At 41.8% G+C, this 15,316-nt stretch overlaps 1 protein-coding gene across 5 annotated transcripts in view; it reads right to left on the bottom strand.

Moving 5' to 3' along the window:
• Positions 1-5,414: 5,414 nt before the first annotated feature.
• IBTK (inhibitor of Bruton tyrosine kinase) overlaps positions 5,415-15,316 on the bottom strand; it is a 59,038-nt gene continuing 49,136 nt past the window's right edge. For all 5 annotated transcript variants that reach the window (XM_030041989.2, XM_030042005.2, XM_030042014.2 and 2 more), the window contains exons 27-29: positions 9,469-9,537; positions 9,236-9,368; positions 5,415-6,790 (exon numbers count right to left, since the gene is read on the bottom strand). In XM_030041989.2, coding sequence (XP_029897849.1) covers positions 6,665-6,790; positions 9,236-9,368; positions 9,469-9,537 — 328 coding nt within the window. In that variant the 3' untranslated portion in view covers positions 5,415-6,664. The remainder of the gene's footprint in view (positions 6,791-9,235; positions 9,369-9,468; positions 9,538-15,316) is intronic.

Here is a 15,316-nt window from a genome sequence, read left to right as displayed (position 1 = left end):
TTAGGACCATTCCCCTTCAAAGATCCCACTGTTTGAATGCAGCCTCTGAGCACTCAAACTGGAAAACTTGCCCCTTAAAAGTTCCTAGACAGTCCAAAGGCATGGACATTTAATTTTCCTTTGGTGAGATAACTAGTTTGCCAAGAGGGACCCCTAGACTACAGATGTGGGTGTTGTGAACTGCCAACACCATGTGACAGAAAGGTAGCAGAGGACAGCCCTATGCTGACCACTGGCAAAACAAGGCAAGACAAAGAGGCTAGAGGCCTCAGTTCTTGCTTCGATGCAAGCAATAGCATTTTTATTACCCAGCTTACAATAAAAATAAGAAAAAAAAAATCAAAAATTAATCTCCGCAAAGGTCACAGCAGTGTTCAACACACTTGGAAACAGAAGACAAATGAGAGGTTCACCTTGAGGTTCCCAGATGATGGGGCAGAGCGCACCCTCAGCCAGGCTGCAGATGACACAAAGCCGGGAGGAGCGGCTGATACGCCAGAGGGTTGTGCTTCCATCCAGATGGTCCTCAACAGGCTGGAGAAATGGGCTGAGAGGAACCTCATGAAGGTCAACACAGGGAAGTGCAAAGTCCTGCCCCTGGGAAGGGACAACCCCAGGCACCAGGACAGGCTGGGGGCCGACAGACTGGAAAGCAGCTTGGCACAAAAGGACCTGGGAACGCTGGTGGAGTCCAGGCTGAAGACGAGCCAGCAATGTGCCCTTGTAGGGAAGAAGGCTGATGGGCTCTTGGGCTGCATTAGAAAGTGTTGCCAGGAGGTCGAGGAAGGTGGTTCTTGCCCTTTACTCAGCACTGGTGAGGCCACACCTGGAGTGCTGGGTCCAGTTCTGGGCTCCTCAGTACAAGAGAGACATGGACAGACTGGAGGGTCTCCAGCCAAGGGACTTCCAACCTCAAGCACTCTGCGATTCTGCAGTTTTACTCAATACCACTGCGACAGCAGGATGAGCAGCAGCTATCAGTATATCACAAACAATAGCATTTTGATACTACCTGAGGTGGCTCTAAGGCTGCTCATTACCCTCAAATGGCATTTCTAATTGTGGCTCAGCTTACAGCAGGTGAAGATCTCAGCTAGAAATTTTATGGCAGGTTTCTGTGTCTGCACGTGTGTGTATGCGCATGTGTACACGTGTGCACATGCTTATGCATGAAAATAATGTAACTGAGATACAGCAACAAGTACTACACAAACAAGAACAGAAAAAAATGTTTATTATCAAGCTAATACTGACAAGAGGAAAATCTTTGGTTGTTATATGTTCAAAACCAGAAAAAAAAAGTCCTTGTAACTTGCGCTTCTAACTCCCTTTTGTGCTCGGCCCAAGTTGCCACAGATGCATCTCAGCAAGTTCAGGGGCAGATCATGAAATCTGCACCAAAGGCTACTGCACAGGCACAGAAATACCCAAGCATTCTGCAAGGTGTGAAAGTATTAGTAAAGATGTATCTATAGGAACTGTAACACATTGTAAAAAGTGACTTCATGTTGTAAAAAAGTTTGCACCGGGACAGTAGTTACCTTTATTTTACAATGGACTTAAAACCTTTGTTGCAGTATGCCACCACTACTGCGTATCACTTGAGACAGAAGAAAAACGAGGAAAAAATATTAGGTTTATAAAGCTGTGGTGGGGATGAACTCCATTATACCCAAGGTAGGAACTGCCCCTTGATACAGCAGTATACTTCTTGGTTGATTCCTTTACCTCAGTCCCGTGAGAATCAGTAAGCATCTCCTGTATTTAAGATTGAAAGCATCACAGCTTTCGGAAGAAAACTACTGAAATATTCACAAGTCAACAGAGCCAATTTGAAACATCCAGGACTGCAGCCGCTGTGCCAAGGCTATCAGCACTAGAGTCACAAGGAGAAAGGCGTGTTTGAGAGGGAGTACATAGTTACGATGCCTCGATCTGGCTGGTTTTTTGCTACTGTGTTTTCATAAAGCCTTTTCAGTACTTAGTGTAAATGTTACTCCATATACCTCCTTTTTGGGGGGAATTTTTTAAATCTCACCCCCTTAATAAGCTAAATTTTTATCATCAAAGCAGGAGACTTGCTCATGCTCTAAGTTACATAAGATATAAAAGCACAACCCAGGAGAAATTAAATTCAGCTTCAGAACTACATGAACTTGGACATTACTGAAATTAAGCTGGTGATTTCAGGCTCTGAACAATGTAAAGAAAATGCACAGCTTAATGACTGCTATGCAGGGAGGACTTTTATACGGGAACATCAGGAATCTTTGGGTGCTGTTTATATCAAGTCCACTCTTCAATAAAAAACAAAACATCACACATTTTGTCATTGCCACTTACGGTGAAAGCCTTACAATTTCTACAGTAATTGGTGCATTTCTAACATATCCAATAGCACTTCATAATAAGTTTGCACTGCACAGTATTACATAAATCTTCACATCTCCTTGTCCACCAAAGCTTTACCAATACTACGCCTTCTGTTATTGCTGCTCCTTCTGAAGCTGCAAAGGAGCAGGGAGAAAAGGACTGAGTAAAAACTGGGTTTATTGTTTCTAGGAAAGAAGAGGTTGGAAATTGTAAGATGAGAATGAATATAGGGCAGCATAAACAATTGCAGTAGCAACTCGCAATAAGTTTTCAGAATTCCAGCCAAAACCTCCTTTTTGATGCCATCAGCCAGAAGAGAGAGTGCCCTGGGAGTGCAATTTCCACCTCTGTCTGCTCGTGTCACTGCCCAGCCCTGATGGGATGCTCTGAAAGCTCACACACATCAAATGATATCATGTGCTTTGAAAAGTAACCATATACTTCTTTTTCCCCCCAAGCCATCAAGTTAGGCTCACTGTTTTTTATTTTTATTGTACTGTTTTGCCATTTCCCTGTCTCTCTGTTGCTACCCCGATCCCCCAACCCCCCCAGCTTAACTACTGTGAATCATTTTGATTTTATTGCTTCAAACAACAGGAATTTCAGGTCAGAACTTCCCTGGATTTACTGGAGGACATTTTAGAGATCCAAAAGCTACTTACTCTCTGTTCTTACAGGTTAGCTGAAAAACGTTGCCTGTTAAACACCTGGAAGGAAATACCTGTGTTGAAGTTAATACAACCTCTGATTAAAATCTTCATCTTCTCCTTGTTTTTTTTCCTTGTCTACACAGTACTAGGATAATACAATATATTTAACATAGAGATGGACTGAACTTGTAATGCAAAAAAAAAAATGCATAAAAATATATAAAAGTTTACTAGAAACTACTTCCATGCCATCAACAAGAAACTGCAGAGGATGCAAGCTCAATTTTCTTCTCTTTGCACCTCACCTTTAGACACCTCACAGTCAGCCCATCAATTCTCCAAGCAGGTGGCACATGTTACTTAGTGCAGCTCCTGCCTTACATTAGCGTGCCTTCCACCAAGGAATTCATCACCACCAGTTCAACTAGTTAAGCTTCCCTATTTAGAGTAAAATCACCACACTAAAACTTGTAGGTAACAGTCATCATAGACTTGCCAATAGCAGGTCAAGCGCTTTTTACATGAACATTAGTTTACAAGACTAGCAATTGCTCATGAACACAGAAACAAAACAAAAAGTATGACCCGATCAGCTTGTGAAGGGCTTGTAGCCCTTTCAGAACAGGAAGAAACAGGTATTACCAAACCACTGGCAGCCCAGAGGAGCATGTTCTGGCAGCAGAGGTGCTCGCTTCAGAAAGAGGGTCAGAGAAAGAGGAACAAGTCCTGGTTGAAAGGAATTTCTATATAGCTGATCCCAGAAAAGCTACAGGCTCTACATGGGGCTGGAACAGGCAACTGGAAGAACTTCCAGATTCTCCTTCAGGACATAACGATAAATTTACTGCTTAACCTTGGACTAACCAACTTATTACTTGAGCGTTGATAGTCACCACCTGGAAGTTGGATAACTGTTCACAGTTATTGTACCTCACAAATATAGTGAGGCTTAATTGTTAATATTTGCAAAGCGCAGAACGTTCAGATGAAAAGGTTCAGTACCACTCAGTACGTACAGATGGAGAGAAGAGATAACACGTTAACTCTATTTGCTGAAGTGGTGCAATATAATCCAATTCTACAACTGCAAACAAATCAAATTAAGAGTTACAGCTATGCACACGTGCATGCACACACACTCTCCTTCAGCCCTGACACTATCAGCTATTTGTGCAATACAAAGATGTGATCCTGAAAACCCCGCTGTGTTCATAGCCTTACAACTCAATTCCACCTTCGCAGTATGCACGAACGTGGGCAGTGTGTCTTGTAAACATCTTAAAATACACACAGTGGGAAAAAGACTAAGATTCTGCTTATTTCTCCCTTCTATTGCAATAAAGGCAGCATACAGAAGGCAGGATAAACAAAAGTATCTGTATATGTGCATAGAGAAAACACAAGACAACTTTACACTTAATACATTCTTCATATTTTTTTTCTTTTTGCTATGTATCACCTGTTGTTCCAGGTGGTGTGTCACCAGATGGCACGACCACAGTTCTCGCAATGAAGTGCTGTGCTGCCATCAATGACATTTAGCAGAAGTGCTAAGGTCCCCTTCAGAACAAACCTGTAACATTAGACAAAAAATAGCCCTAGAAGCTCAGTCACACTGCAAGGCAGTCACAGCTGATGAATCACAATGACTGGAGAGTGCTGAGCAGGAGCAGGTAGCTAGTATTCCCCGTGCACCTCTCATGACCTCTTCACCTACCGCACAGGGATTCTAGCCAGGCTCACGTAGCAGATATAGCTGCTGTGCTTAAAGCAAAGGGCACCTGGCATCCTCCCACCTCGAACCGCATAACCTATGAGACAGGCGGCTATTTCCTTGTAGTCAGGATTCACTGGCTGACAAACATACGTGACATATTCCTGCAGAATTACAGGACAGCGAAATGACTAGATGAAGAAGATTCATCTTCTACTTTAATGGCACTTCAATCTGAGGAGACAGAGATCTATAAATGGTTTACCACTGTGGGAAATTAGTTGAGAATCCAGCCTCAGGTGTTGCATTCTCCGTATCTTCCTGGAATAAACTTTTAAGGGATAGGAAGAAAAAAAAAAAAGAAAAAAAAAAAAAGGCAAGAAATATTAGAGTATTGAGAACAATAAAAAAAGCTTTTGGGTCAATTTTCCCTGCTTACTTTCTTATTTGAGAATGTTTCATGAAAATGATGATATTTTTTTATTAGGAGAGGAGAGAGCACTGACTCTTAGGTTTCCCCCAGCTGTTCATTATTACTTGAGAGCAAATGCAGTGGGCCTGTGTAGCTTCAAAATGCCTACAGTTCTTGTTTCATACATAAAAGAAATATTTTGAGATTACTCTATAGTTACCCAAAGCATTGATTATATATAGACAGCACATAAAAGTATACTAACTTTGTGTAAATCAAGATTTTATGGTTTATTGCATTTGTTTACAATTTTTGTGGGGGATTTTTTGGTGTAGCTTGACCTGAAACCATTAGACATATCTACATAGGTTTTTTCAAGATTCTTTTATCACACAGTGATCAATTCTCTACATTCATTTTCTGTACTCTCTCAATTCCAGTTTTCCAGAGTTCATGAGTATTGACACTACTGAAAAAGTACAAGTTCAAACACACCTATACAAACAGACAAACTAGACGGAATATTGCAGATAAGGCTACTTTTTTTTTTTCTTTTTATATATACATAAATTTGTTTAAACCAGGCACAGAGAACTTTGGAACACACAATACTGAAAGCCACCTATGATAATCTTTGAAGGTTAGGTGTTTGCAGATTCCACAGTCAAGCATTCATCCCTATAGCTTTAACAATAAATACACAGATCTTTTATTTCCTCAGCACTTCAAGTGAATTGTACCTTAAACACAGTGGTTCTAAAACTGTACCGTATTTACCAGAATAAGACTATAGATGAGCTAATTAAGTGCCACCACGTTCTATTCAACTGTGTGCTTTACTTCACAACAGAGCTGACTGCTCAAAGGCCGGTCTCACAACAGTGAAAAAACATGCACAACTGAACTGAGAGCAGGCAATGGCAGGGCACTTAGGTACAGCGTAGAGGTTCATCGTGGAACATGACAATAAGAAGTACTGGCCGTAACAATCAGAGAACCAGCACTTGCACACATAACTTAAGGAAAACTGCATTATCAAACTGTACTTTTACATGAAGTTCAAGCACAAACTTTTTCCAATATTCCCAATCTGCCAAAAAGCTCTGAAGAACATACCCCCCCACCAACTTTAAAGATGTATAATTCTGCACATTCAATTCCACATTAAATCACAAAATAAGCACTCGCTTTTCAGCCACCTGTGAATTTAAGGAAAAACCCTCGCAAATTAAGATTAGCAAATGCACTTCCAATCTACAGCTTCATGTAACATTACTAATAATATGTCTTGTTAAAGAAATTCTCTCAAAACATACATACAATATATACTGTGGGTAAATGACACAGTGAACACATTATTTCCATTCTTTCTAACAAATACCTAGTGATTATGTGCAGGCTTTTAATGCTGATGTTAAAAGTTACACGATTCCTGTTCTTCCAGTCCCGTTTTACTTGTATCAAGAATTAGAACTTCTGAAGTGCACATACAACATGGACTGTGAAGAGTACGAATTAGTGCTTGTTCCACATAGGTGCTGCTATAGGTCCCTGTGGAGCCCTTTCAACAGTCACAAATTCATCAGGGTTGTCAAAAGCTTCATAGTGGATTAATAAATCTTGAATAGCACACTCCTCGATCTATAAAGAAAAAAGAACATGTATGTCAGTGTCAGATCTACATTTACACCACTAGCACGGTTAGGAACTGGCATGCATCTTGAATGCATGTCTGCTACAGACCTCCTAATCAGAAAGTACTAGTAGATGGGGACTTCTTCAGACAACTTGAAGAAACGTCATGTTTGCAGGCCTTGCTCCTCGTGGGGACCTTAAGCCACCCTGATATCTGCTCAAAAGGCAACACAGCAGGGCACAAGCACTCCAGGAGGTTTGCATTGGTGAAAACTTCCTAACACAGATGATCAAGTTGCTGATGAAGGGAGACACTCTACTGTATCTCATACTTACAAATAAAGAAGGACTGGTCAGGGATAAGAAGGCTGAGGTCAGCCTTGGCTGCAATGACCACGAGATGGAGCTCGGGATCCCAAGAGATGGGCACAAGACAAATACCAGGATAACAACCTGGGACTTCAGAAGAGAAGACTACAATCTGTTCAGGGATCTGCTTGGAAAAAATTCATGCAATGTGGCCCTGGAAAGAAGAGGGGTCCAGGACAGCTGGTTGATTTTAAGGATCACCTCCTCCAAGCTCAAGAATGATCCATGCCAATGAGCAGAAAGCCAAGCAAGAGTGGCAGGAGGCCTGCATGGACAAAAAAAGAGCTCCTCTGAAAACTCTAACAAAAAGGAAGCATACAAGAGGTGGAAGCAGAGAAAGGTGACCTAGAAGGAAAACACAGACACTGTCTGAGCACACGGGAACAGAATTAGGAAAGTCAAAGCCTGCCTGGAGTTGAATCTGGCAAGGGACATGAAGGCCAAAAAGAAAAGCTTCTACAGCAGGAAAAAAGATGATGTGGGCCCACTACTGAATGACAGAGGACATGGAGAAGGCTGGGGAACTAAGAGACTTCCCTGTCTTGGTCTTTAGTGGTAAGATCAGCCTTCAGCAATCCCAGGCCCCTGAGATCAGAACTAGCCAACATGACTGCAAGCCCACTCTCAAAGAAATCTGAAAGGTTGTGGTGATAAGGGTTGGTTCCCGAGGACTGGAAGGAAGCAAATGTCATTCCTACCTTCAAGAAATGCAAGGAAGATCTGGGTGACTACTTACCAGTCACCCTCATCTTGATCCCTAGGAAAGTGGTAGAGCTTAAGTACAGACTAAGAGCTTAAGCAGACAAGCGTAAGTACTGACAATATAAATGGACAGTGAGACGGACTGAAAACTGAATAAACTAGTGATCTGAAAGGGTTGTGATAAGTGGCACAAAGTACAGCTAGGGGCCAGTCACTAGCACCAATACTGAGATGGAGACTAGGGCCAGTACTGTTTAACATCTTCATCAATTACCCGCATGATGGGACAGAGCGCACCCTCAGCAAGGTTGCAGACAATACAAAATTGGAAGGAGTGGCTGATACGCCAGATGGTGGCGCTGCCACTCAGAGGGACCCAGACACGCTGGAGAAATGGGCTATGAAGAACATCATGAAGTTCAACAAAGGGAAATGCAGCATCCAGCTCCTGGGAAGAATAACCACAAGCACCAGTACATACTGGGGGCCAACAGGCTGGAAAGCAGCTTAGCATAAAAGGTTCTGGGGTCCTGGTGGACAAGTTGACTATTAGCTAGCAAGGTGCTCATGTGGCAAAGAAGGGTGACAGCCTCCTGTGCTCTATGAGGGACAGCATTGCCAGCAGATTGAGACAGGTCATCCTTTTCTTCAGCACTGGTGAGATGCATTCGGAGTGCTGGGTCCACTTCTACACTCCCCAGTGCAAGAGAGACATGGACATATTGGAGACAGTCCAGTGAAGGGACACAAAAACGATTAAGAACTTGGAGCACCTGACACACTAGGAGATGCTGAGCACACTGTAGTTTAGCGTGGAGAAGAGAAGGCTTAGGGAGATCTTATCAAAGTGTATAAATATCTGATGGGAGACCATAAAGATGACTGAGCCATGCTCTTCTCAGTGGTGCCCAGTGACAGGAGAAGAGGCAATGGGCACAGACTGAAGTAACAGAAAACCGCATTTAAATATAAAAATCTTTTTTACTATGAGAGCGGTTAGACACTGGAACAGGTTTCCCAGAGAGGCCATGGAGTGTCCATCCTTGCAGATATTCAAAAGCTGCCTGGACACAGCTTTGACCAACCTGCTCTAACTGACCCTGCTCTGAGCAGGGTTTTGGATTAGATAATTTCCAGAGGTTCCTTCCAACCATTCTCTGATGCTGTGAACGCATTAATCATGGACTCAGTAGTCAGTCTGACTTTAATATAGGCCTACCTTATCAAACAGCAACGTGAAGTTATTATTAAATGATATTTAATATAATTATGTAAATGATACTGTGTACCAATATATAATTAAACCTAAAAACCGATCTCTGAAACAGCCATTAGAAACTCCTTGTGTTACTTCACAGCTACAGTAACTTAGCACTTTACCTGGATCAAAGCCAAAGGTTTTTCTCTGCTCCTAATAAGAGCAGCTTCTTGCTGGAGCTCTTCCTCTACAATAGCTGAAAACATGACAGGTGCTATCACAGGAGAGCTAGTTGGTGATGCTACTAACCAAGGACTGCAAAAAAACCAAATGACATTATGAGGCAACATCAAGAACAAGGTCACCACAACACACAGAAAACAAGCTCCAGAATCTAAGCCACTGTCAAACCTACTTATGACTCTCCAGCTGTGAGGAATCCAGAACATGGTCTTCCAGACCTGGGCTGCTTCTAGTGGTGCACCTGGAAAAGATAGGAAAGGAGAGTGAAAGTCACTGACAGAGCATTCTCCTACATCATGCTGTGAAGTACAAATTTACAGTAGGCAATCACAAATGTGCAGGGTTTTTCCAGACGAAAGGTATTAGGATGTAATGCTGAATTTGTCTTTAAGCATGATACTGTGACTAGAGACACTGATGCTCATTTCTGACTACCAGAAATTAATGGATTTTCAGCTTGGGCATTAATTGTGGCATTTCCTAACATTTGAGCCTTTGAACAAAGGTGCTGTTTTTTAAAAAAAAAACCAAGGGTTTTTTACATGTAAAATAGTCAACTGAGTTATGCACTAACAGCATTGACTATAAATGTTTGCAATTAATATGAAAAGACTATGGGTCCAAGATAAAAAAAACAAACAACTGTCCTGTATTCAAATTAAGCATTTCATGTAAAAGAACCAGTGCTACAATAGCACTAGTAAATTATTTCCTCAAGTGTAAACCCAGAAATTATGGGCTTTCAGTACATATCCCTGCAACCACCTCCCATATTAATAATACCATAAAACTAGAACTAATTGAATTAAAAAAAAAAAAAAAATCCTGAAATATCAATAGACTTCCCAACAGGAAGATATTTTATTCAGTTGCAAAACGTTAACCTCTCAACAAAAAGAAGTCACATTTGGTATATTGTATGCCTTAAGAGACAAGTATATTTGTCAGAAAAATCCTCCATCAGTAGAAAGAGACAGACCTATTGTTGTCATTTAATACCTATCTTTGGCAACTTTTGCAATTTCCAGAACTCTAAAAAAGTGTTACAGCATGCATTGTAAAAAAAACTGTTAAGGGTGTTGGTATTTCAATAAATCAGTCTCAATTTTCCTTAAGGCTTTGGTAATCCTCTGTAAGTGGCCACAAACTCTTGGAAAAGAGGAAAAATCTATAGAAAGCTAAGAGTATTCCAGTAACTGCTAAGTTCTCTGCCTGGAATATTTTCCCCAGAACACAATTCCAAGAACAACAAGAACCATGATTCCTACCACTAAGCAACGAGGGCAAGATCTCAAAAAATCTGAAGTGCGACATCCATCATCAAAAATGGCATTTAAATGAACCATGCCCAGCTTTTTGTCCCAAAACATAATTTTGCCCACCAAACAGCCAACTACTCAAAGAACAGAATGAACACAAATTTAACTGCTCAAGGAAAAATATATACATATCTGCAGCAACAACTGTCAGGGCATAACACTGGACTTCAAAAGAGGCTTTCTACGGTGTCACTCCCTTGAATCAAACCCAGCAGATATGCCTTCTGCCAGGTCATATTGTTTCTGTGTTTCCACTGGGAAAACACAATTCATGTTAGTCAAGACAATCCTTCCCCTCCATTTTCAGTAACGGTAATCGTATCAGTCATTAACAGGACAGCCAGTGGTAGACTGTATGAAGAAGAACCCAAAAAGGTGTGGTACTCTCCAAACTGGACGTTTCTGGATAACCGCTATTCCAGAGCTTTGAAAGAGCTGACACAAGAAACAACAGCTCCATGGCAAGAATGGTCAAATCTGCTGTACCATTCTCCAGATTGAGCATCTATATAGCTGCAGTTCCTTTATTTTGACCTCATCAATATGCAACGCTTTTTCCATAGATGTTGAAGAACAGTTAAAAATGGAACTTTTGCCTTTGGTAAAAGAAAGCCAATGGCAGGTTAGAGAATCCTATTTTATTTAAGAAAGGTATTGGGTCATGCCAGATAAGTGTGATAAATGAATATGGGAATTCTGTAAGACATTGAGTCAAGAGCTACATAACCATTTTTTTTTTTTTAAACAAGTTTCTCATACCTCTCCTTCGTAGCTAATTCCTTACTCACTTTACAGCTGGGTTAATCATTATTTTAGAGAATAAGTTAACTAAAAAACAAATATAACTAAGTTAACATTGGTGGACACAATAAGCAGCAAAGCTCAGGCCAGTACACAATGTTAAGAGATGCTATTAATTTAGCAAAGGATAAAAATGAACAGTATGACTCTCAGCAAGGCCACAGGTGGATGGGGAGAGGGTGGGGAGGGCGTAGCAGTCCACATTCTGGATGCCAGGCTGCCATTCAGAAGGCCCTCAAGAGACTAGAGAAATAGGCAACCAAGAACTCATGAATTTCAAAGGCAAGTGCAAAGTCCTGCATTTGGAAGAGAATAGCCCCATGCAGCAGTACAGGCCAGGGGCTGACCGGCTAGAAAGCAGCTCCGCAGAGAAGGACCTGCGGAATCCTGGCTGGCAGCAAGTCAAAGATGAATCGGCATGTGCCCTTGCAGCAAAGGTGGCCAGCTGCATACTGGGCTGTACTAACAAGAGTGTAGCCAGGCAGTCAAAGGAAGTGGTATTTCCCCTCTATGCTGTATTTGTTAGTCTACGTACAGAGTATCATACCCAGTTTTGGGCTCCTCAATACAAGGAGGATGCTGTCAGGCTGGAACAAGTCCAGTGGAGGGCCACCAATACTAGAGGCTAGAGCACACAACAGGAAGAACTGTGTTTTGTTAATCCTAAAGGAAGGCGGCAAAGGTGAGATCTCATTGCTGTCTTCAACTACCTAACTGGAGGGTAGAGAAAAGATGCAGCAAGGATGTTCTTAGATGTGCACAGTGATAGAATAAGAGGCAACATACACAAGCTGCAAAATAAGAAATCCCAGTTAGATATAAGGAGGAAAAAAAAAAAAAATCCCACTATGGGGATGATCATACACTGGAACACGTTGCCCAGAAAGGTGGGGGTATCTTTATACTTGGAAGCAGTCACAATTAACTGGACCAGGCCCTGAGCCACATAATCTAGTTTGACTTATTTTGACCAGGAGGCTGAAGTGGAGACTCTAAATTATTCTATGATTTCAACAGCAGGGGACTACTTTTTAGCTGAAGTCCAGATAAATCAGTATCGTGGTTTAACCCCAGCTAGCAACTAAGCACCACACAGTCGCTTGCTCACTCCCCAACAGCGGTATGGGAATCAGAAGGGTAAAAGTGAGAAAACTCGTGGACTGAGACAAAGTTTAATAAGTAAGGCAAAACCTGCGCACACAAGCAAAGCAAAACAAGGAATTCATTCACTGCTTCCCACGGGCAGGCAGGTGTTCAGCCATCTCCAGGACAGCAGGGCTCCATCACACCTAACAGTGACTTGGGAAGACAAATGCCATCACTCCCAACGTTCCCCCTTCCTTCTTCTTCCCCAGCTTTGTGTCCTGAGCATGACGTCCTACGGTCTGGAATACCCCTCAGGTCAGTCGGGGTCAGCTGTCCCGGCTGTGTCCCCTCCAACTCCTTGTGCCCCCCCAGCCTCCTCGCTGGTGGGGTGGGGTGAGGAGCAGAACAGCCCTTGGCTCTGGGTAAGCACTGCTCAGCAGGAACCAAAACAGCCCTGGGTTAGCAACACTGTTTCCAGCACAAATCCAAACCACAGCCCCATGCTAGCTACTATGAAGAAAATTAACTCTATCCCAGCCCAAACCAGCACAATCAGCTTCCAGCTTTTACTGTACTTAAGAAAGATAATAACATAATAAAAAGCAAGAAAGAACCAGAGAAAAGGAAGGAAGGAAGAAGAGGAGATGAAGGAATTTTTTTGCTTGCTGGTTTGTTTAATTAAGAGCATGTTTGTACAACTTACTAAATGCCTTTATTCTGGTGTCATCTCTCAACTTTCTCTCTTTTTCCACTTGCTTTAATAATGCTCACCTTCCTGTACATTTGACAGTAACCAACACCTATCCAGCCCATTTGACAGCTACACTCTTCTTGCCACTCACAATCCAAAGAACTCACAGTACTATTATAATGTACTCACAGTACATTATAAATGAATCCAAGTAGACTGTTATACTTAACAAACCTGTTTCAGTACAGATAAAAGTTCTTTCCAGAGTAAGACTTCTAAATAAACAAACCAACCAACCAAAAAAACCAAACAACGAGCAAAAAAAACACAACAGAAACTTCCAAAAACTGGAATTAATAGTTCCAGTGTCACAGCACACTCTAGTGATCAATTAAAAGATAAGTTTAAATACCTGTGGTCACCTCCCGCAATTTAAATGTGGCTTTAAAATGTAGGAAGTAGTTCAGATATTTTGAAGCTGTTTGTACGTATGTACATCTGTGTTTCTCACTAGCAAGACACTCAGTCCAGATATTAAATCAACTGCAGATATTTCAACATGCCAGATTAATTCCTCAGCTGGCATCAAAATAACTAGGAGAAATGAAACAGACGGGAAATGGGAAGCTAGCATATACAGAAAAATGGGAAAAAAGCCTTAAAAATATAGAACTTGGAAACCTGGAAGTCTTGAAAATTAAAGACTGATCCAGAGACATAAGTGGTTCTGTATGGAAACAAACCAGCCAAGTATCACCAGTACTGAACCAACCTGATTAATTCAGTTGGCTGAACTTGCCATGACTCCTGCACAGCCACCAAGATGTCCCAGCACTCAACTCCCCAGTGTTTCTTGAGGATTTTTTCATTTGAAGCCAGTTCAGGTCCGGTGCCTCCCTGATCTAATGATTGCTCTCAGAAAAGGAGCACAAAGCCTGGTCTCCTGCAGAACCTCTTGGGTTTTGCTGTACCATGTGAATCATGTACTACTTATTAGCTCATTATTAGCCATGCCAGAACTAGGCCATTCCCACGCGAACCCACAAAGACTTGTTTCCACTAAGACTCCTCACTGCTCCCTGGAGTAACACAGTGAAGACAACCCAGGCTGCCACAACAAAGTTAAGTCATGTCAGGCCTATGTTTTTAGCTTGGACTATGAGCTACACATGCACAGCTGCACAGCATAACTCCCAAGGCTGAGCTGTCCCTGGAAACAATGCAGCCCCATCCACACAGCCCAGCTTTTGGGCTGATCTGCCTCTGGACTGAATCTAGTTCACATCTCCACATTCATGACGTGGTTCATCTACAGAAAATTTCTGGGTTGCATAAATTAGAAGGTGACAGTATATGGAAGAGTGTTTATGCAACCACCAAAAAAACCTCATCCAGACACTTAAGAAAATTGTCAGTTTAATTACTGCACAGTTTATCCAAAGAAAAAAGACAATGCAGGAACAGTAGCCATGCAAGTATCATCAGTGTCCCATCAGTGAGTCTGACATCAGCTGATGAGGGTTACTTATGTTCTACGCATATGCAATTTCCTTTCCTTAAAAAGGAAGGGGTAAGCGTGTGGATAATTAATCTTCACAGAAATAGCCCTTGAATGCCGCAGGCAAAAATCAGAGCCTACTGTGACAGGAACTGTACAGTCAAAGGATAAAATTACCTCAAACTAGAAACTCAACTCCTAACTTTCAGATGGATGAACTAGTCACCTAGGCTCTTTACACCTAATAGAGAGAAATAAGCATCTTCAGACACAGTTCAAAACAACCCGAAATAGCTCTGGAAGTGCCATCTTTTCCAACTGATTATCGTCAATCTAGTCACCTAGGCTCCCACTAGCTTAATGTATCATTTTTAGACAGCTAACGTATTAGGCCTGGATTCAGCTCAAATAATCCACTTTGAGAGCATGCAGACTGGCCAGACTGCACAGACTAGACAGAGCAATGCAAAAGGAAAAGAAATTACTTTATGAAGATCACAGAGCAGGTGTGACAAAGCTAATAACAGCATCCAGTGCAAATTCCCTTATCACCAGCCCTTGCTATCTCCCATATGATGAAAAGCTTTATTATTTCGCTAGCAACAAAAATTATCAATACCTGTTT

Source organism: Aquila chrysaetos, chromosome 2 (assembly GCF_900496995.4).
Source record: "Aquila chrysaetos chrysaetos chromosome 2, bAquChr1.4, whole genome shotgun sequence".
Classification (NCBI taxonomy): Eukaryota; Metazoa; Chordata; class Aves; order Accipitriformes; family Accipitridae; genus Aquila; species Aquila chrysaetos.
The sequence above is the reverse complement of the archived record's forward strand: the minus strand, read 5'-3'. Positions and strand labels throughout refer to the sequence as shown.